Source organism: Aquarana catesbeiana, linkage group LG03 (genome assembly GCF_042186555.1).
Source record: "Aquarana catesbeiana isolate 2022-GZ linkage group LG03, ASM4218655v1, whole genome shotgun sequence".
In the NCBI taxonomy this organism is placed as follows: domain Eukaryota; kingdom Metazoa; phylum Chordata; class Amphibia; order Anura; family Ranidae; genus Aquarana; species Aquarana catesbeiana.
In genome coordinates, this window is record NC_133326.1 from 570,965,336 (window position 1) to 570,987,738 (window position 22,403).

At 43.0% G+C, this 22,403-nt stretch overlaps 2 protein-coding genes across 12 annotated transcripts in view; one reads left to right on the forward strand and one right to left on the reverse strand.

The window, feature by feature from the left end:
- CDPF1 (cysteine rich DPF motif domain containing 1) overlaps positions 1–22,403 on the forward strand; it is a 143,680-nt gene that overhangs the window by 25,644 nt on the left and 95,633 nt on the right. The gene's annotated exons all lie outside the window — the stretch shown is intronic.
- PPARA (peroxisome proliferator activated receptor alpha) overlaps positions 9,180–22,403 on the reverse strand; it is a 127,799-nt gene continuing 114,575 nt past the window's right edge. For all 6 annotated transcript variants that reach the window (XM_073621894.1, XM_073621897.1, XM_073621898.1 and 3 more), the window contains one exon: positions 9,180–21,177. In XM_073621894.1, coding sequence (XP_073477995.1) covers positions 20,930–21,177 — 248 coding nt within the window. In that variant the 3' untranslated portion in view covers positions 9,180–20,929. The remainder of the gene's footprint in view (positions 21,178–22,403) is intronic.

The window sequence follows — 22,403 nt, forward strand, 5'->3', positions numbered from 1 at the left end:
CAGGCAGCTGCGGCTCCTCAAGTAACCAAGATAGTTGCACACAAATCTGTTGCCATCCGGGAGCTGTGGGCTGCTGTCTGGGAGCAGGCTGATAATGTCAGCAATAGCAAATTGGCCACAATCACTATTCGCTGCGGCACACTATGCGCACCACATTACTACTCTCCTTGGGGCATACAAAGGTGTCCCAGGCTACTAAAGTGTTCGGCTTGAAGAAATGGAGGCAACCCTACTCTAGGTTGAAACCCATCAAAGAGAGTAGGTCCCAACGGGACTTACAGCGTGCACATCTAGAACAATTACGTCATATGAAAATGCTGACATAATCATTGTGCAGCCAGTCTTTATGAATAAGCCTTCTATGGGGTGCGTAGCAAGCTCTATCCTGCCCCTGCCTGCTCTCTTTGGACACCCACATGCTACGTAACCTTGTGAGCAGCGAGCTTTTTTAAAGAGTTCCTCTTTAAACTGACCACACATGGCTCCTTTATGGGTGTGGTTATATCAAAGGGAAAGATCTCCAACATTTAACCACTTCAGCCCCGGAAGGTTTTACCCCCTTCCTGACCAGAGCACTTTTTACAATTCGGCACTGCGTCGCTTTAACTGCTAATTGCGCGGTCATGCAATGCTGTACCCAAACGAAATTTGCGTCCTTTTCTTCCCACAAATAGAGCTTTCTTTTGATGGTATTTGATCACCTCTGCCGTTTTTATTTTTTGCGCTATACACGGAAAAAGACCGAAAATTTTGAAAAAAAATGATATTTTCTACTTTTTGTTCTAAAAAAAAATCCAATAAACTCAATTTTAGTCATACATTTAGGCCAAAATGTATTCGGCCACATGTCTTTGGTAGAAAAAATGTCAATAAGTGTATATTTATTGGTTTGCGCAAAAGTTATAGCCCCTACAAACTAGGGTACATTTTCTGGAATTTACACAGCCTTTAATTTATGACTGCCTATGTCGTTTCTTGAGGTGCTAAAATGGCAGGGCAGTACAAAACCCCCACAAATGACCCCATTTTGGAAAGTAGACACCCCAAGGAATTTGCTGAGAGGCATGTTGAGCCCATTGAATATTCATTTTTTTTGTCCCAAGTGATTGAATAATGACAAAAAAAAAAAAAAAAAAAAATTACAAAAAGTTGTCACTAAATGATATATTGCTCACACAGGCCATGGGCATATGTGGAATTACACCCCAAAATACATTTAGCTGCTTCTCCTGAGTATGGGGATACCACATGTGTGGGACTTTTTGGGAGCCTAGCCGCGTACGGGGCCCCGAAAACCAATCAGTGCCTTCAGGATCTCTAAGGGCGTACATTTTTGATTTTACTCCTCACTACCTATCACAGTTTCGGAGGCCATGGAATGCCCAGGTGGCACAACCCCCCTCCCAAATGACCCCATTTTGGAAAGTAGACACCCCAAGCTATTTGCTGAGAGGCATGGTGATACCTCACATGCATGGTGCAATTGCTGTTTACATTTGACGCCAGACCGACGCTTGCGTTCGCCTTAGCGCGAGAGCAGGGGGGACAGGGGTGCTTTTTTTTTTTTTTTTTTTTTTTCTTTATTATTATTATTTTTTTATCTTATTTTTAAACTGTTCCTTTCATTTTTTTTTTTTTAAATCATTTTTATTGTTATCTCAGGGAATGTAAATATCCCCTATCATAGCAATAGGTAGTGACAGGTACTCTTTTTTGCAAAAATTGGGGTCTATTAGACCCTAGATTTCTCCTCTGCCCTCAAAGCATCTGACCACACCAAGATCGGTGTGATAAAATGCTTTCCCAATTTCCCAATGGCGCTGTTTACATCCGGCGAAATCTAAGTCATAAAATGCTCGTAGCTTCCGGTTTCTTAGGCCATAGAGATGTTTGGAGCCACTCTGGTCTCTGATCAGCTCTATGGTCAGCTGGCTGAATCACCGGCTGCATTCTCAGGTTCCCTGTTGAGACAGGAGAGCCAGAGAAAAACACGGAAGACGTTGGGGGGGGGGGGGCATTCCCTCCCACGGCTTGTAAAAGCAGTCTAGAGGCTAATTAGCTGCTAGGATTGCTTTTACATGAAAGCCAATCGCTGGCTGAAAAGAATGATACCAAGATGATACCTAAACCTGCAGGCATCATTCTGGTATAACCACTCAAAGTCGTGAATGGCGTACCTGAAGACAAAAAAATGGTTAACAATAAAGCACAGTAAACGGTAAGGTATAAAAAATTGCATATCTGAAAAGCAAACATGATAAAACATAACAACAATAAAACATTGCAGAATAGAATACAGTAAAAAAGAGCAGAACAATAGAGAGAGAATAGAGAGAGAGAACAATAAAACGACAACTATTTTTTTTTTATTTTATATTTTTGTTTGTGTTTTTTTTTTTTTTTTTTTTACACTTTTTTTTTGTAACTAACTTTTATAACTGTAACCGGTTCCAGGTTCGGGTCTCTCAAAATGCGATGGCATCTTGGGAGACCCTGTGAAAGTGTGCCTAGTCTGTGCAATGCTGTACCCTACGCTAATACTCAACTAGTGAATGGTAGTGTTCAAAACATTCACCAATGCAAAGACCAGGATTGTCAGGACAGGAGGGACAATAATAGCGGGTGTCACGCCTATATCCGCATTTGCTGCAGACACGACATCTTTTTTGGGGGGGGGTTCGTTGGGTAGGGGTACTCGGGAGGACATAAAGAAAATGCCTCTCATGCAGCCGACTGCATTTGGTTGGGGATGTGAATGGGGGAAGTACGGGCGCTGCAGAAGCGGTGGGTTCCCAATTAGGATTGGCGAATGCAGCAGGAAGGGCACTATGGACACGACGGGCCTGTGTTTGTCTTCTTGGTGGCAGCGGGACACTACTTGTGCTTGCCACCTCACCAGCTTGAACTGCATTTATGGGACTCGCCATGTCACCAAGTGTTACTGCAGTGCTGGTTTGACTACGACCGGGGTGTACTAGGGCGCTGGTGCTTGCCAGTTCACCAAAACACTACCAAAAAAACTGTTAGAGATTGCAGGGATCAGGCCTGACTCTGCGAACGCTGCAGTTATGCGTTTAGTGTTTTGTAAGTGTCAGTGATCGATCGATACTGCACTTGGGTGGGCTGGGCCGGGCAGAGGGGCAAAACGCAGGTGCTAGCAGGTATCTGGGCTGATCCCGCTAACACTGCGTTTGTGGGAACCCTAAACTGCTGGGGACGCTAGTATAGATCTGATCAGATCAGATATTGATCCGATCAGATACTATACCACTAAGGGAGGTGTACGGTGCGTGCGTGGGTGTTAGCGGTACTGGCGCTAACCTGACGCTGCCTGGGGCTGGTGCTTGCCAGTTCACCAAAACGCTACCAAGAAAACTGTTAGCGATCGCAGGGATCAGGCCTGACTCTGTGAACGCTGCAGTTATGCGTTTAGTGTTTTGTAAGTGACAGTGATCGATCGATACTGCACTTGGGCTGGGCCGGGCGGAGGGGAAGAACGCAGGTGCTAGCGGGTATCTGGGCTGATCCCGCTAACACTGCGTTTTTGGGAACCCTAAACTGCTGGGGACGCTAGTATAGATCTGATCGGATCAGATATTGATCCGTACAGATACTATACCACTAAGGGAGGCGTATGCTGCGTGCGTGGGTGTTAGCGGTACTGGCGCTAATCTGACGCTGCCTGGGGCGACGCATATCACCGCCGGGCGATCAGGGGGCTAAACCTTTATTAGGTAATAAACGGCGGGTCCCCTGACACTATAAAAAATAAACGAACTACGTCACCCGTAACAGTTATACGGTGATCAGTGGTGAAAGGGTTAACTAGGGGGCAATCAAGGGGTTAAAACATTTATTAGGTAGTATATGGGGGTCCCTGTCACTATAAAACACTGACGGCGAACGTAAATATTTACGTTCCTAACTAGCGTCACCAGCGACACTAATACAGCGATCAGAAAAATGATCGCTTAGTGACACTGGTGACAGGGGGTGATCAAGGGGTTAAAACTTTATTAGGGGGGGTTAGGGGGGTATCCTAGACCTAAAGGGGGGTAATATTCACTGCCCTAACACTGTAACTGTCACAAACTGACACCATGCAGTAATCAGAAAAAAAAAAAAAAAAATACTGCTTGCTGTCAGTTTGTGACGGGGGGGGGGGGTGATTGGGGGGGGATCGGGGGTGTAAAGTATGCCTGGCATGTTCTACTGTGTGTGTTTGTGTTGTGTGCACTTACATGTCATCTCCCCTCGGCGCTGGAACGGAAACTGCCGAGCCGAGGAGAGATGACATCACATCCTCTGCCTGTGTGAAACTACACACAGGCAGGGGAGGATTCCCATTGGCTGGGAGCGATCGCGAGGGGGGGGCCACGATCGGATGGTCTCCCCCTCGCCTCCCGACGCTCCCAGTCAAATGCCGACCGCCGCTGGCACCGGGGGGGGGTCCGATCGGACCCCCCGCCCGCGGGAGGCAGATCACGTACAGGTACGTGATTCTGCCTGCCCGTGCCATTCTGCCGACGTATATATACGTTAGGCGGTCGGCAAGTGGTTAAGTAGAAAAGTGTGTTCCCAGAAATGGGCTCTGCAGAGATGAGCATGTCTACATACAAAATGGAAAATATGAAAGCGTCTCTCTTCACCTCCTCCCCAGGATTTTTTTCTGATTAAAGCATATGTAAAGCCTATTATTTCCAATCTTCCTGGTAGCACAGGAAAAGGAAAAACCCTGGTCAGGATTTTTTTTTTCCTTATCTTAGCCAGGTTGGGGAGATTTACCTTGACTTTCTGTCTCAGAGACATACAGTGGGGCAAAAAAGTATTTAGTCAGCCACCAATTGTGCAAGTTCTCCCACTTAAAAAGATGAGAGAGGCCTGTAATTGTCATCATAGGTATACCTCAACTGTGAGAGACAAAATGTGGAAACAAATCCAGACAATCACATTGTCTGATTTTTGAAAGAATTTATTTGCAAATTATGGTGGAAAATAAGTATTTGGTCACCTACAAACAAGCAAGATTTCTGGCTTTCACAGACCTGTATCTTCTTCTTTAAGAGGCTCCTCTGTCCTCCACTCATTACCTGTATTAATGGCACCTGTTTGAACTTGTTATCAGTATAAAAGACACCTGTCCACAACCTCAGTCACACTCCAAACTCCACTATGGTGAAGACCAAAGAGCTGTCAAAGGACACCAAAAACAAAATTGTAGACCTGTACCAGGCTGGGAAGACTGAGTCTGCAATAGGCAAGCAGCTTGGTGTAAAGAAATCAACTGTGGGAGCAATAATTAGAAAATGGAAGACATACAAGACCACTGATAATCTCCCTCGATCTGGGGCTCCACGCAAGATCTCACCCCGTGGGATCAAAATGATCACAAGAACGTTGAGCAAAAATCCCAGAACCACACGGGAGGACCTAGTGAATGACCTGCAGAGAGCTGGGACCAATGTAACAAAGGCTACCATCAGTAACACTACGCCGCCAGGGACTCAGATCCTGCAGTGCCAGATGTGTCCCCCTGCTTAAGCCAGTACATGTCCGGGCCCTTCTGAGGTTTGCTAGAGAGCATTTGGATGATACAGAAGAGGATTGGGAGAATGTCATATGATCAGATGAAACCAAAGTAGAACTGGTTGGTAGAAACACAACTCGTCGTGTTTGGAGGAGAGAGAATGCTGAGTTGCAACCAAAGAACACCATACCTACTGTGAAGCATGGGGGTGGCAACATCATGCTTTGGGGCTGTTTCTCTGCAAAGGGAACAGGACGACTGATCCATGTACATGAAAAGATGAATGGGGCCATGTATCGTGAGATTTTGAGTGCAAACCTCCTCCCATCAGCAAGGGCATTGAAGATGAAACATGTCTGGCTCTTTCAGCATGACAATGATCCCAAACACACCGCCCGGGCAACGAAGGAGTGGCTTCGTAAGAAGTATTTCAAGGTCCTGGAGTGGCATAGCCAGTCTCCAGATCTCAACCCCATAGAAAACCTTTGGAGGGAGTTGAAAGTCTGTGTTGCCCAGCGAGAGCCCCAAAACATCACTGCTCTAGAGGAGATCTGCATGGAGGAATGGGCCAACATACCAGCAACAGTGTGTGACAGCCTTGTGAAGACTTACAAAAAACGTTTGACCTCTGTCATTGCCAACAAAGGATATATAACAAAGTATTGAGATGAACTTTTGATATTGACCAAATACTTATTTTCTACAATAATTTGCAAATAAATTCTTTCAAAAATCAGACAATATGATTTTCTGGATTTGTTTCCACATTTTGTCTCTCATAATTGAGGTATACCTATGATGACAATTACAGGCCTCTCTCATCTTTTTAAGTGGGAGAACTTGCACAATTGGCTGACTAAATACTTTTTTGCCCCACTGTAACAGGAAGTTAGAGGAGGGTGTCCCCCTTGGAAGATTTACCCTCACCTCTTGTACTGTTGACAACTGTAACATCTTGGATTTACCATTGTTTCCTGTGCTAGTGACAATGGCCACCAGCACAATTAGAGAGCGAGAGCAAGAAATTTCTCCTAGTGGGGACACCGAATTAAAACGCCCCAAATAAAAAGTGTTGGTTTTACATATATCTTAACTGTACAGCAACTGATGTATGTAGTGAAGCATTGAACTACAGATATAATTCTTTTAAGCCTGCTGGGAATGGCTCATCCAGGGATTATATTTGTCTCACAAAATAGCACTCCAAAGGAAGCCTGTTCTGAACAGAGTATATAGGCTGCCATTGGGGACTTCCTTTGAAAATGCTGGCTGTCACGTTGATCCCATGGCTTTAGTTCCAGCATCAGTGAGAGTAAACAATGCTCCATCATTGGGAGTAAATGTGCCCTTCATTGGGGTCAGTGAATAAAATAGTGCCCCAAATAAAAACAACCAAAGGGCCACGTCCAGCCCCCGGTCCGCAGTTTGGAGAGCACTGCTCTAGAGAAATGTGAAATTTATAGGCTATAAATTTGCAGACTATACATAGACTTCAGTATGAGCTGTATAAAATGACTGCCAGGCACAAAACCAAGCAGACTGTAAGATGATAGGTAGGGTACCGGATGTAAAATGTGGGATCTCAATGAAGGGCTTTCCCAACGCTGGGGCACAGGGCAAATGTGCCCTTAGAGATTCACATTACGTATTCTAATGGTTCCAATCTTTGCAGTTGTCATGATTGCAAGGTCTCAGAAGAGGTTGTGCCTGTCAAAAGCGATTGAGGCTGGCATTTGAGTGGATTGGGGGAGGGGCTGAGTAAATGCCTGCCATTTTTTTTAAACATTGGAGATATATCATTTGAGTAACTGTTTGTGGCTGTAGACTGAGGTGGCCTCCAGCAGTACATATTTTTCAAATATCTAGGTTTAAAAGTACCACTTAGATCAGGGGTCTCAAACTGGCGGCCCTCCAGCTGTTGCAAAACTACAAGTCTCATGAGGCATTGCAAGGCTGACAGTTACAAGCATGACTCGCAGAGGCATGATGGGATTTGTAGTTTTGCAACAGCTGGAGGGTCGCCAGTTTGAGACCCCTGACTTAGATAATAAGAAGTACACTTGATTTGCTCAATCTTGACCATGCAAAATCTGGTGCAGCTCTGCATAGAAACCAATCAGCTTCCAGGTTTTATTGTCAAAGCTTAGTTGGACAAACTTAGAAGCTGTTTGGCTACCATGCACAGCTGCACCAGATTTTGCACTCTCCAGTTTTAGTAAATGCCCCCTTAATGCCCAATTGAACTTTTTAGTTTAAATTGTTTAAATACATTCCAAGTGCATTAAAACAAAAGTGAAAAGTCTTGAAGTTTGTTTTGTTTACAAACCAGCCCCTGCCAGCATGCTGTAGAGAAGGGCCCTTGCTACATGTGTTGAAACAGTGGTCTCTCTACAGTGGCTTGACACACAACCTGCTCAGAGTCAGATCAATAGCTTTCTAATCAGTAAAGCACCCTGCTGATTGGAGTGCTTTTGAACTTAGTCAGTAGGGGGCATGTCAGACCTCTGCAGAGAGACGTTTGTTTCTGCAACAAGAGTAGGACTCCGTTTGTAGCATGCTGGCATGGGACAGGCTTTTTTACTTGGGATTTGAGTGTTTTGTAGAAAAAATTAACTGTAAGACTTACGTGTCTGCACACCTTTTGTTTTGATGCACTTCTAATGTATTCAGCACATTTTATTTTTGTTGAGCTTTAAAAGTCGCACAATAAGTGATCCTGGAGGGCAATCTGGAAATCATGCATTGTTAGAAGTCCCCAGCGGCGCCCCCCCCCCCCCCCCCCAACCAATGAACTATTAACTAGGGATGCACAGATACCAGTATCGGTGCCGATAACAAGCATTTATGTGAGTATCCGTACTCGTCCAAATGCTCCCGATACCGAAACTGATACTTTGCGATGCGATTTGTGTCAATACAAAATGAATGGACGTAAATCGCACTGCAAAGAATCGCATGCAATTTGCCAACGACTCCTGAAACCGGCAATATCTGAATGATGTCTGTAACTACAGGCATCATTCAGATATACCCGCCCAAAGCCCAGGACGTCATATGACGTCTGTGGGCTGGAAGTGGTTTAAAAATATTAGAACTCACAGTACATACAGTGCCGGAGAAGATGTAGCGGCGGTCCGCCCCCAAGCTGACACCACTTCCACCCTATACTTAGGGGGTCCTGGAACTTCTCCAGCAGCCCTGATTTACTACCATCGGCGGGACTGGGACACCTATGTAGATTATTTTGAATGTGACCAGATATGTACTGTGAGTTCTAACATTTTCGAAACTGCCCACTAGATGGCGCTTTTCCCTTTTTACACACACACACACACACACACACACACACACACACACACACACACACACACACACACACACACACACACACACACACACACACGTAGTGGGGGAAATCGCATGCAACTCGGAAAGGAAATCTTTGCAGTGCGATTTACGACAATTTTGCTGTGTATTGATGCAAATTGCACTGCAAAGTTTTGGTACTGGCGAATACCTGACCAAAAGAAATCAGTACTCATACTTGCTGATAAACGGTATTGGTGCAACCCTACTATTAATGAGACAAAACAGGATGGACAGAAAAAAACCTGGCAACACTTTTGTTTTAAAGCAAATGTCAAACAACAGATTCTTAAAAACCATTGTTTTACTACTGTAAATGTGACATTAAAAAAAATAAAATGTTGCACCATCATCCCCACTTTTGGATATGCCCTCCCCTCACGAAAAGTTACAAGTTTAAACAATTTGTTAAAAAGTTAGTTTTCATTTTTTACAATGCCTCATCAACTACACATTTGCCATTATGCACATTGTTTTTCATCTTTTTGCACATGGAAAATAAAAGCAGCAATTCAATAAAGTGTTAGTTTTACCAATACAAGTCTGAAATAGAAATTTGTATTGTTAATGAAAATAAGAAAAAAAAACAGAACTTTTTTTTCAATGGAAGACTAATAGGAATTCCCTTTTACTACATACAGAAAAAGCCATATTGCCACAAAGATGGAAGGAGTATGAAGTAGCCCCGATCAACACAGCAATGTCACTATATTGTTTCAGGTCTGGTTCTCTTAGCCCCTTGTCCCACCAGTGTGACTTGTCATGTAATTTTAAACTACCAATTTAAATGACAAGTCGCACCCTATCGTCCGCAATGGAAACGGTCGGTTTTGAAAGTAACTCTTGCACTAGTTTTTGCAAGTTCAGGTGCAACTTGCATAGACAAGTCGCACAGATGTCTTCAAAGTTGCTCCTGAAGTTGCACTGACACACGGCTTAGAAATCTTGCGTTTTTCAAGTGACGTACGATTTCAAAGCCGCGTTTGGTGCAACCGAAGTGTTAAAGACATGTCACAATTGGATTTTTGCAATAATCTTAAGAATTATTCTCATTAGTTATGTGTGGTGTACACCACCAAGGAGTGTATTTATATGGCGGTGGACACAATCAGCTGCGGGCAGCAAACCTGTACAAAATCAATGACAAGCAGCCAAGACTGTTCACATGTCAACAATACATTGAGCAGCTACATGCCACCACCAGTCAAAAATGAGTGGCCAGGGATCTGTCCCTAACTGCATGTAACCTTTTAATATGCGATTTACATGCAAACAGTTGACCGCCTGCCATTGATTGGTATAGGCTTACTGGCTGTACAAATGCACTCATTCTAGGTGCTGTATATCTCTACATAGTCGCGTGAATGAGGCCAAAATTTGAACTCTGGGTATGAAAAATTTGCTTTAAATATATTCTTCAATCTCAGATGTATATAAATTCACTTTGTGTGCGCCAAAAGCCTTTGCAAACCCAGTTATTACCTTGTGAAAGTAGTAGTGTAGAGAGAAGAGCTGTGGGAGGGGCCCAACAGGTTCCACCCGCTACAAACTGCCTGCAGGAAATTACAGTTAGGGGTGGAGACAAGACCAGTTACCCTGCACAAGGAGAGCCGCAGTGACCGGTCTTTATTACAGGAAGCTCCTGCACTATGACAAAGTGTAGGCGTTGTTTAATACTTGATTACTGCATAGATCTTATTCAGGTAGGAATAATTATGCCTCTTGTATTTATACAATATTTGTTTAGCCCATATTTCAGTCTTAGAGTATTTAAAATTTGTCCTCTTATTTAGCTTTACTTGGGACCTTTGAGCTTCAGTTGATGCCATTGGTTTGACATGCTTATAAGATTGTTCAGAATTCATTGACAACTGATCTGCATTTGACCTGCTTCAAGTGGGTGTAGCATAACCATAGACTTGTATGGATAAACCATTGGTTTGCACATCCAACAGTTTTCATGTTCTAGCAGTAAAACGGTATTTGGGGATTGCTAACTGGGAGTTTTTCATCTAGGCTTCCGGGGGACCAAATGGCCTACAGGTATGACACTAAAAGCATGAAAACGTATCTAAAGCTCAGGCCAAGTGAGGTGTCAGGTGTAAGCTAAAAAGGGGTCAAATGTAATAATTTTATACCTCTCCCTAACAGTAGTTATTCAAGACTGGGTATTCAGATTCTTGCATTAGCCTATAAAGTATGGGGCTATTTAAAAAGCAATGTCAAAGGAAAAGTTCCATAAGCTGCACATCATGAAACAGACCCATTCGCATGAAGTGAGTGGAATGGTAGTCTCAGCCCAGACTCCAGCCAGGCCACGCCCATCCCCATGATTAACCACTTCCTGACCGGCGCCGATGTACGTCGGCAGAATGGCACGGCTTTGCAAATGGGCCTACCTGTAAGTCCCATTTGAATTTCCCGCCGTGCCATTGCGTCCGTGAGTCGGGTCGCTGGTCCCGCGGACTCGATCGCCGCGGGGATACCCGCGATCGCCTCACGGAGAGGACGAACGGGGAGATGCCGATGTAAACAAGCATCTCCCTGTTCTGCCTAGTGACAGTGTCACTGATCTCTGCTCCCTGTCACCGGGAGCAGAGATCAGTGACGTGTCACAGCTAGCCCATCCCCCCTACAGTTAGAAAACACTCCCTAGTACTGACTTAACCCCTCCCCACCCCCTAGTGGTTAACCCCTTCACTGCCAGTGTCATTTACACAGGAACCAGTGCCTTTTATTAGCACCGATTGCTATATAAATGACAATGGTCCTAAAAATGTGTCAAAAATGTCCGATGTGTCTGCCATAATGTCGCAGTCACAATAAAAATCGCTGATTGCCGCCATTACTAGTAAAAAAAAAAAAATTATTAATAAAAATGCCATAAAACTATCCCCTATTTTCTAAACGCTATAACTTTTGCGCAAACCAATCAATAATCGCTTATTGCGATTTTTTTTTTTTTTTTTTTTTACCAAAAATATGTAGAAGAATTTTAATTATTTTTTGGGGATATTTATTATAGCAAAAAATAAAAAATAATGCGTTTTTTTCAAAATGTTGCTATTTTTTTGTTTATAGCGAAAAAATAAAAACCACAGAGGTGATAAAAAACCACCAAAAGAAAGCTCTATTTGTGGGGAAAAAAACGATGTCAATTTTGTTTGGGAGCCACGTCGCACGACTGCGCAATTGTCAAAGCGACGCAGTGCCGAATCGCAAAAAGTGCTCTGGTCAGGAAGGGGGTAAATTCTTCCGGGCCTGAAGTGGTTAAGCTCAAGGTGCAGAGCAAAATGTGTTGGCCTGGCTGGAGTCCAGGCTGAAGCTGCCATTCATCTCCCTTCAAGCATTTGGGTCTGTGCGGCTTATGGATCTTCTCCCTTGACATTGCTTGGAGCTAGGATGAGCTTCCTGTACTCACAGCGGTCTAGTTTGACTTTACCTCTCTACTTCAGCCGCACCTAAATTTTGGCTATTAAAAAGCAATAAACCTCCAATGCAAAAAAAAATTTTAAAAATCACATTATCCACTTAAGGACCGAGCCTCTTTCTGAGATTTGGTGTTTACAAGTTAAAAACAGTTTTTTTTTGCTAGAAAATTACCAAAACCCCCAAACATTATATATTTTTTTTCTAACACCCTACAGAGTAAAATGGCGGTTGTTGCAATACTTTGTCACACTGTATTTGCGCAGCTGTCTTACAAGCACACTCTTTTTGGAAAAAATACACTTTTTTAATTTAAAAAAAAAAAAAAAAAAAAAAAAAAAGGTAAAGTTAGCCCAATTTTTTTATATTGTGAAAGATAATGTTACGCCGAGTAAATTGATACTACTTGATACATGTTTTGAGTTTCAGAGGAGGTCTACGGCTAGAATTTTTGCGCTCGCTCTACGGATCGTGGCAATACCTCACATGTGTGGTTTGAACACCGTTTTCATATGCAGGCGCTGCTCACGTGTGCGCTCACTTCTGCACGCGAGCTCGGCGGGACGGGGCACGGTTAAAAAAATTTTTAAATTATTTTTACCTTTTTATTTTTTCACTGCTCTTTTAATGTAAACATCCCTTGTAATAGAAAAAAAAGCATGACAGGACCTCTTAAAAATGAGATCAGCTGTCTTCCGGCCGGCCACGTGATTCGCATACGCTTTCCAGCTCCGATGGATGTCTTCTGCGGGAGGGGCCGTGATCTCCCTCTGACATCAGCCGGCTGCTCGTCTCCTCCGCAGAAGCCATCTATCGGAGCTGTAAAGCGGCTGCGAGTCACGTGACTGGCCTTAAGACAGCTGAAATTAGGTATTTAGAACCCTCTTTTATTAAAAAACAACTTACACGGTGTGCTCTGCCAGCCTCTAATAGAGGGGCTGGCAGTGACAAATTTAAGTTTTTATTTTTACAATAATAGCGGCGGGGGGCGGGGCCAGGCAGACAGAGAGGGAGATGGCGGGGGGGGGGGGAGCAGGCAGTGTATGACAGAGGGATGTACTTTGACCACGGTGATCAGGGTGGAGCAGCCCTGGTTATCGTTAGAGAGGTTATACAGGAAGTGGCAGATTCAGGGTCTTTTTTTTTTTTTTTTTTTACAGTTTAGAGGGGGGCAGATTACACAGCACAAGTACTGTGCTGTGTAATCTGCTTTAAGCGACCAGGATATATTTCTTTATCGTACATCACAGGACCCAGAGCCATAGTAGTTACTATATGGGTTATAGGCCACCTTCAGGTGATTAAATAAAAGTATAAATCAGCGCGTGTATGTAAAATGAGCAGCTGAACACCAGGGTTCAGAACGTGTGCAACTGAACGTTGCACACTGAAATTATAATGGGATTGGATCTCAGCTCTCCTATAAGACCCCATTCACACAGGGGCAACACGACTTGCAGGTCGCCTCAGCGAGGCGACCTGCAAACGACTGCCCGGGCGACTTGCAGAACGACTTCTGTATAGAAGTCTATGCAAGTCGCCCCAAGTCGCCCCCGAAGTCGTACAGGAACCTTTTTCTAAGTCGGAGCGACTTGCGTTGCTCCCCTTAGAACGGTTCCATAGCACAGAACGGGAGGCGACTTGTCAGGCGACTAGGTCGCCTGACAAGTCGTCCCTGTGTGAATGGGCTCTTACAGGAGCTGAACGTTGCAAGTTGACATTATAACGGGATTGGATCTCAGCTCTCCTATAACAGATTACCCTGATCTTCATTAACCTGCTATGTGACGGAAGTCCTGTTTGCTGATTTGGAGTGCATCATCTCTCTATGACCCTTATGGGAATGCCTATCTGACCCTCTGTAATTAAAGGGTCCTGGTTACCAGGTGAGAGGCCAGCCTTTATAACGGTGGAGGGCACATCGATCAGTCACTCATACTGGCATGTTACATCACGCTTGAATGGTGGAATCTCACTGGATGATTTTTTGGACTCTTTGTCATTTGATATTTGGATGATTATTAAGCACTATCGTCCTAAGGATATTCATTTATTATATTCTCGTATCTGCATGGAACTGTATTACTATTAATATACATCATCCTTTTTATGCATTATGTTTTGTTGCACCTTCAGGTGATGGACACTGGCACACCCTAAGACAGGAAGTCCACTCCCTATATAACCCCTCCCACTACTGGGAGTACCTTAGTTTTTTTCACCAGTGTCTTAGGTATTGGTCACAAGTAAACATGTCCTATGCTCAGCTCCACTGGAATATTCCTTGCTGGGGCAGGCTATGCAACCGGATCCACTCAGTGTCTTTTTAGGACACAAAAGAAGTCCTGGGGAAGGAAACCTACAAAACAAAATACTAAAGCCTCTTTATGAAGGGGCACCCCCGCTCGCTCAAGTGGGGGGAAGACTTCTGCAGTTCTCAAGGGTCTGGCAGGAAGAGTTTCGAGACAGATGGGTGGCTTCCTCAATAACTCTAGGGTACAAACTAGAGTTCCGAGAGTCCTCGTCTCCTCGTTTTCTCAGATCAATTGTTCCCAGATGTAGATCTGTTTGCATCCAGGTTCAAGAAAATCGACAGCTTTGTGTCAAGAACAAGGGATCCGCTAGCATGCGGAACAGATGCCTTAGTGTTCCCATGGAATCAGTTCTCACTGATTTATGCATTCCCTCCTATTCTGCTGCTTCCACGGTTTCTTCGCAGGAAGGGAAGTCGGTGATTCTTGTGGCCCAGAAGATCTCGGTATGCAGAGATCATAAGGATGGTGGTAGGGGACCCATGGACCCTACCACCACGTCCAGACCTTCTCTCGCAAGGTCCGGTATTCCATCCTACCTTACAAACGCTAAATTTAACGGTTTGGCTATTGAGTCCCACATTCTGAAGAAGCATGGGCTGTCAGGTTCAGTGGTATCTACCTTGATTAATGCAAGGAATCCGGCCTCCAGAATCATATATTATAGAGTCTGGAAGGCATACGTTTCCTGGTGTGGATCCAGGGTTTAGCACCCCAGGAAGTATGCCATAGGTAGAATCCTTGACTTTCTGCATATGGGGTTAAAATTGAAGCTGGCCTCGAGTACTATCAAAGGCCAGGTTTCGGCCTTATTGGCATTAGTTCAACGACCACTTGCTTTGCATTCTTTGGTTCGTAGCTTTATTCAGGGGGTAACGTGGCTTAATCCGTCCGGTTAGGTCACCCCTGAACCCTTGGGACTTGAATTTAGTTCTGTCGGCATTGTAAAAACAGCCTTTTGAGCCGTTACGGCATATTCCCTTGGTCCTTTTGACAAGGAAACTAGTTTTTCTGGTAGCCATATCTTCTGCAAGAAGGGTATCAGAGTTGTCTGCTCTTTCTTGTAAAGAGCCATATTTAATTATTCAACAAGGATAAGGTAGTACTGCGTCCTCATCCTAACTTTCTACCGAAGGTAGTGTCTGGTTTTCATCTAAACACAGAACCCTTTTCTACGGAAGAGAAATCACTACATTCTCTTGATGTGGTGAGAGCAAAGTTTACTTGAAGGCAACTACTCAGATTAAAAAAAACGGATGTTTTGTTTGTGTTGCCTGAAGGTCCTAAAAAAGGACAGGCAGCATCGAAATCTACTATTTCTAAATGGATTCGGCAAGTAATTGTTCAAGCTTATGGTTTGAAGAGGAAGATTCCACCCTCTCAAATCAAAGCGCTTTCCACTAGGGCTGTTAGTGCTTTGTGGGCAGTGCATCACCAAGCTTCCATGGCTCAAATCTGCAAGACTGCAACTTGGTCTTTAGTCCATACATTTACCAGATTCTAACAGGTGGATGTAAAAAGGCATGAGGATATCGCCTTTGGGCGTACTGTGCTGCAGGCAGCAGTATAAGTCCTCTAGTCTTATGGTGCCCTACTTTTGTTGTGTCTCCCTCCTCTGTTGGCATTGCTCTGGGACATCCCACATAGTAACTGCTAAGGCTCTGTGTCCCATGACGTACGATAAAGAAAACAGGATTTTTATAACAGCTTACCTGTAAAAATCCTTTTCTTGGAGTACATCATGGGACACAGAGGTCCCTCCCCTCTTCTAATACACGTATAATGCTTTGCTACAAAAAACTGAGGCACTCCCAGTAGTGGGAGGGGTTATATAGGGAGTGGACTTCCTGTCTTAGGTTGTACCAGTGTCCATCACCTGAAGGTGGCCTATTACACACATAGTAACTACTATGGCTCTGTGTCCCGTGATGTACTCCAAGAAAAGGATTTTACAGGTAAGCTGTTATAAAAATCCAGTTTTTTTTTTGGGGGGTTAACAAACGCTTTAAGAGAACCTTGAGACCACAGTGGTGGTTACAATGACACCCTTACAGTCAGCTGAAATTATCATTGGTTTCATGATACTGGCTCCACCAAGTGGGGATGGAACTGGAAATATGAAGGCACCATCAGATGGGAGGTCACATAGCCATACCTCAAGAAACCCCTAGCAACCTCCTCTGGAGGAACCCTAGCTGTGAATGGCAGAACTTGAGTGTTATGCCGCGTACACACAGTCGGAATTTCCGACAACAAATGTTCGATGTGAGCTTGTTGTCGGAAATTCCGACCGTGTGTAGGCTCCACCAGACATTTGCTGTTGGAATTTCCGACAACAAATGTTTGAGAGCTGGATCTCAAATTTTCACAAATTCCGAGCGTGTGTAGACAATTCCGCCGCACACAAAATTCCACGCATGCTCGGAATCAAGCAGAAGAGCCGCACTTGCTCTTGAACTTAATTTTTCTCGGTTGGTCGTACGTGTTGTATATCACTGCGTTCTTGACGTTCGGAATTAACGACAACATTTGTGTGACCGTGTGTATGCAAGACAAGTTTGAGCCAACATCCGTCGGAAAAAAAATCCATGGTTTTGTTGTCGGAATGTCCGATCGTCTGTACGTGGTTCTCAACCTCAGTCCTCAAGTATCCCCAACGGGCCATATTTTTAGGTTTTCCTTTACATTGCACAGCTGCTTTAAATTAATATCAATGACATGGTATTGTTAAGAACTATTTTATCTAAGGGAAGTTCACAAAACACGGCCCGTTGGGGGGGGGTACTTGAGGACTGTGGTTGAGAACCACTGGTCTAACCCGCCTGTATCCCAGTTCAATCGGTGTACTATTCTAAAGGCTCATTACAATACAGTTAACTCATTGTATATAGCTCTGTTAATGTTTCAACATTTAGGGCTCATGGACAAATTTAGGAGGCAACCAAGTTTATTGCTGAACAAATGATACTTTCTCATTTATAAAAACTGAAAAAAAAAAAAACTTCTTCCCAAGAGTGAGAGCTTGCCTCTAGTGACCTACCGTTTAATCTGTTTAAAAAAAGGGTTCTGTCTAGTAATCTCAGAATCTTTTTCCAATTTTTGTATATTTGTTATTAAGCACCTATAACTGATCGCTGTACAGGTTATGGCTTTGTTAAATTTGTAGCTGACAGATCAGGTTGTCTACAACTGTATAGATTTATTTTCAGAAGGTGCTTTCCTAACTTATTTGTAAGGATATGAAAAACAAAGGAAAAAAAAAAGTGAAAAAATTATCCCTGAGAAAAAACATTCAACAACCAAAAACACAAAGCAGTGCATTCTCTTAAAACGGGTTCTAAATTTTGTCAGGACAGAATTTGTTATATATACTGTGTTTAAAACAAATACATCGGAAAAGGGATCTTCCTCCTTTTTTGTTAAAACTAAGCTCACTTTTAAGAATATGTTACATGTTACACCTGTATTTGGGGTGTACCATGTTCTTAAGCACCTGCTTCACATTCATGATCGGCGCAGCATTCACTCACAGAGATCTATGAATGAATAAACTAAGTTCCATCCTCTACTGCAGCAGGTGGACTCATAATTCCTAATGGACACTTTGTCCAGATTTTAACTGAAAGCCTTTACAGGTGTAGGGACAGAGAGCTGGAGGTGTCTGCATAAACCTGACATTGCACCTGAGATGCACTGATCATGGGTGCAATGCTTTGCAGGGTTCAGTAGGAAAAAATAAGTGCACATTTTTTTCCCTGCAAAAATATGTGGATTTATTATTTTTGTCTTAAAAGAGAACTTAGCCTTTAACAAATAATATAATGGGGGACATTTATTATGCACATAAGCAACACAATTAGATGCAAATAAGGCTGCCTTTCATTTAGCAAAGTCTATTCAACATTTTTTTTCTGTGTATTTTTTACCCCTGTGCCAGAAATTCTGCACTGCCAACGGAGACAGAGTAAGACCCCATACACACTATTCAACTTCTGTTGTCAGATTTCCTTTAGATTTACCAAAACAGTGTAGTGCAAGGGCCTGCCTGATTGCAAACAAATTAAAGGTTTGACCTCATATTATATGGTTTTGGTAAGTCTGAAGGAAAAAAAATATACAGAAAATTGTATAGTGTGCATCCAGCATTAAGCTGGATACACACTCTACAACTTTTGTTCAATTTCCTTTAGATTTACAATCAACTATGTAGTGCAAGGGCCTGCCTAATTGCATACAAATTGAAAGTGTTTAGGTTTGACCTCATATTATAAGGTTTTGGTAAATCTAAAGAAAAATCGTATAGTGTGTATCCAGCTTTATACAGGTCTGCAACAGATTTAGCAAAGAAAAGATGAGGCAGAGTATTACTTCAAACAGATGCACAAAATAAGTTCACATTTACTCAATAACCCTCACTCCTCCACCCCCCCCCCCCATAAAATCATTTGTGTCCCTGTTTGATCTGTACCTACCCTCCTCATACAGCTCCAGCTTCACACTGTCTGCAGCCCAACCTGGGTAAAAATCTAGCACTGAGCTGCCTTGTACAAACATCCCATAGCCTTGAATACTACAGGAGCAACACCCATGTGATCCAATTCCAGTGTGGACCAAAAAAAGGGTCCTGCACCATTTTGGTGCAAATACAATGCGATTTCAGCCATACAGTTTTTATGCCTGAATTTGCATTGCACAGACATCGCATGTGATCTGCACAGCAATGCGGTGTGAATCACATGCAATATCTATGATCCCACTAGTGTGAACCCAGCCTGAAGTATATCTAAGTAAAACAAAAATTTAATATATTGCAGCTCATCAGTCCTTAGATGCGGTTGCTACATTATTATTATTTTTTTACGGTTTTCTTTTATTTTTACCTGGTAATTCTGCTGGGAACACTTCCAGCCCTAAGATGAGGATTTTTAATCACTATTCAATAGCAGCACAGCATAAAAACAGTCACAGGAAGTTATCAGCTCCCAAGATTTCTGGCAGGATCAATAGATATTTGTCTTAACTTACCAAAGAGATAACACAAAGCTCTCAATTGTATTTTTAATTGTGTAGCTGAGAGAGGAATTTATGTATAATTATAGTGAATTTATATCACTGCTTCTGTTTTGACATGCTATGCCGAATTGATAAATGCCCCCAATGAGTTTCTGAATATTAAAAAAGGATAGAAAATCACGTTGCAATCCATCTTCAGTACATTTTAGTGTGACCTTTTGTATTTTTTTCCCCTCAAAAAGGATTCCAGCTGATCATCTGGTTCTTTTTCAAAAATACGCCAACATATTCTCGGGTAGTAAAGATCCCTTTTGCACTACTTGCGATCATGTGCTGTAGGTTTTGTAGTGTGCAGGCTTTACAAAATAACTTTTATTTTTTCTTTTATATCAAAGTACCTTACAAATATATTCCATAAACATTTCTAAGTATTGAACATAAAATTCTGTAATAAAATTCTCTATTTCTCAGTTTAGGGAGCCTGAAAGCCCATCTCTAGGCCCATGGCAGAGATGCATCTTATAGTGCCTTAACCAAATCTTCTTGTTCACCATTAAAAATTTACTTTTTCTCTGTGTAGAAGCAGCCAACTTTACCCGTGTATCAAAGTTTCATACATTTGCACTTAGTAAAAAAAACAAAAATGCCAATGGTATCTTCATTCCCCGAACTCTAATGTGTTCTGCTAGAACACATTTAGCGCCATTAACGTCCGATGTGCTGGAAAGTTTCAATAAGGACGGCAGTGAGCAACAATAGTTTCTGAGAAGTATAAATATTTGTGTGATACTCCAAACCGTGATCTAACCAAGATGATGGCAAGTCTGCTTTTAAAGACATAAAGGCTCCTGATTTAGACTGTCTATGAAATGGTAGGTCAGAAAGTGTAAGGACAGTGGAGTACCATGATACCAAGGACATCCTCTCCTTGGATTAACCTGAGTTAAACCTGATTTAAATATTGCTAGATTATCTTCTAAATCTAGACTGCTTGTAAAACCGGAGACATCCTGTGACAAAATTAAAATATAGTCCTTTTCTTGGATTTTTTTTTTTTTTTTTAGGAAGACGAATATGACAAGGAAGTTTGTTTTCAGGATATTGTCTTTGTGACACATTTTAAAAGAACTGGAAAACCGCTGTCTTTTTAGCACTGGCAAAGTGAAAGGCACAGATGCGTTTTAACCAAACCCGCGAGAGGAGGAAAATGGTTAGGTAAAACCTTGCTCCCATCAGAACGGTGAATTAAAAACAAAAATACTTGAAACAATTCCTCCAGCCCCTAGTACATGTCTCTGTAGATTTCTTGCAGTAATGGGTGAAGAGCTGCATCGGTTTCAGTCTTTTTGATGGTCTGGACAAGGAGGGCATGTTCCGTTACAAGCTGCCTCAGGTCGGCCATTTTCTGCAAGAGTTTTGGGAAGAGGAAGCCATCATCTGGGTGGTTGGACTGGAGGTGAAGCTTCAGTACATGGACAATGTTTTCTTGCATTCTCTCTATGCTAGGGACATTGAGCAGTCCAGGACGGTCTGTTAAATGACAAAAGAGTAGGTGTATTAATGAGTTAAAACCCAATTCCAGTTACAAAAAAACAAAATAGGTAACCAGGCACTTCTAAAAATAAAAAAGTAGATGTTGCCGCAGTGCTCACCTCTGCAATATGTTTTGTGCAGAGTCCCTGCTCTGCAATCCAGCGCTGATCCTCTACTGGGCTAAATTATGCCCATTGTCTGACTATCTGTGAGTGCAGAGCATCACAGGCCCAACCCCAGGGTTCACACTAATGTGGTGGTCTGCTTTTACAGTGAAATTGTGCTGATGTTACCACTTCAGTGAAGATCACTAAAGATCAGCGTTGAAGAGAACTCTGCACATCATATGACCAGCATATTTGGTGTGCATACTGTGACACATGGACTTATACATGGGGTCACTTTAAACTGTGTGTGAGTGTTGGCGCCAAATGGCCTACATAAACTGGAGACCGACATGGAGAGATTGCCAAGTGGTCTTCAGCTAGTTCACGTTAACCTGCGACCAGAATAGCTGCTTCCACCTTCCTGTATATAACCCAGCTTGCCCTCTGATCCGTCTTTGGATCTGGTCCTTCCCAGCCTGTATTTTAGATTCAGCTTTCTGCTATGATGCTGTACCCCACAATCTCAGCTTGTATCCTGAAACGGCCTCTGCAACTTGATTCATTACCTTGCTGTCTGGCTGTTACCGACCCTCAATTTGTGTTGGCTATGCTCCTGCATCCTACTTGGGTACTGTTGTGTTCCTGCATTTGGTCCGAGCCAGTGGTTTGACCCACACATCTGACAGCTGGTACTACCTCCAATATCAGGCCCTTGGGCCACTCTGTGTCCTAATATTTGCTGTCACCACTTCAAGTGGTGCTGGACAAGAGATGCAAGAGAAGTCCTCCACCAGGTAAGTGACAGTTAGTCTTGATAAAATTCAGATGTCCAAAAGTTCTGTCAGTTGACACAAACTAGAAACTACTGGCACTTCGTCTCTTCCCAAATATCTAAAACAATCCCTTCATATCCTGCAACTTGTTTCAGAGGATGCTCCTTGCAGGGCACCTTTGGACATATTTGGTGGGATTGCCAAACTGTGTAAACGCTTTGGTCCAAAAAAATACAAAAACCCCTGTGTTTCTGACTTCAAATTAACCCAGTAGAAGCTCTCCTGCGTAAAAACTCGATTTATTTTGCAATAGCCAGTTCCAGCTGAAAACCTACAGTACATC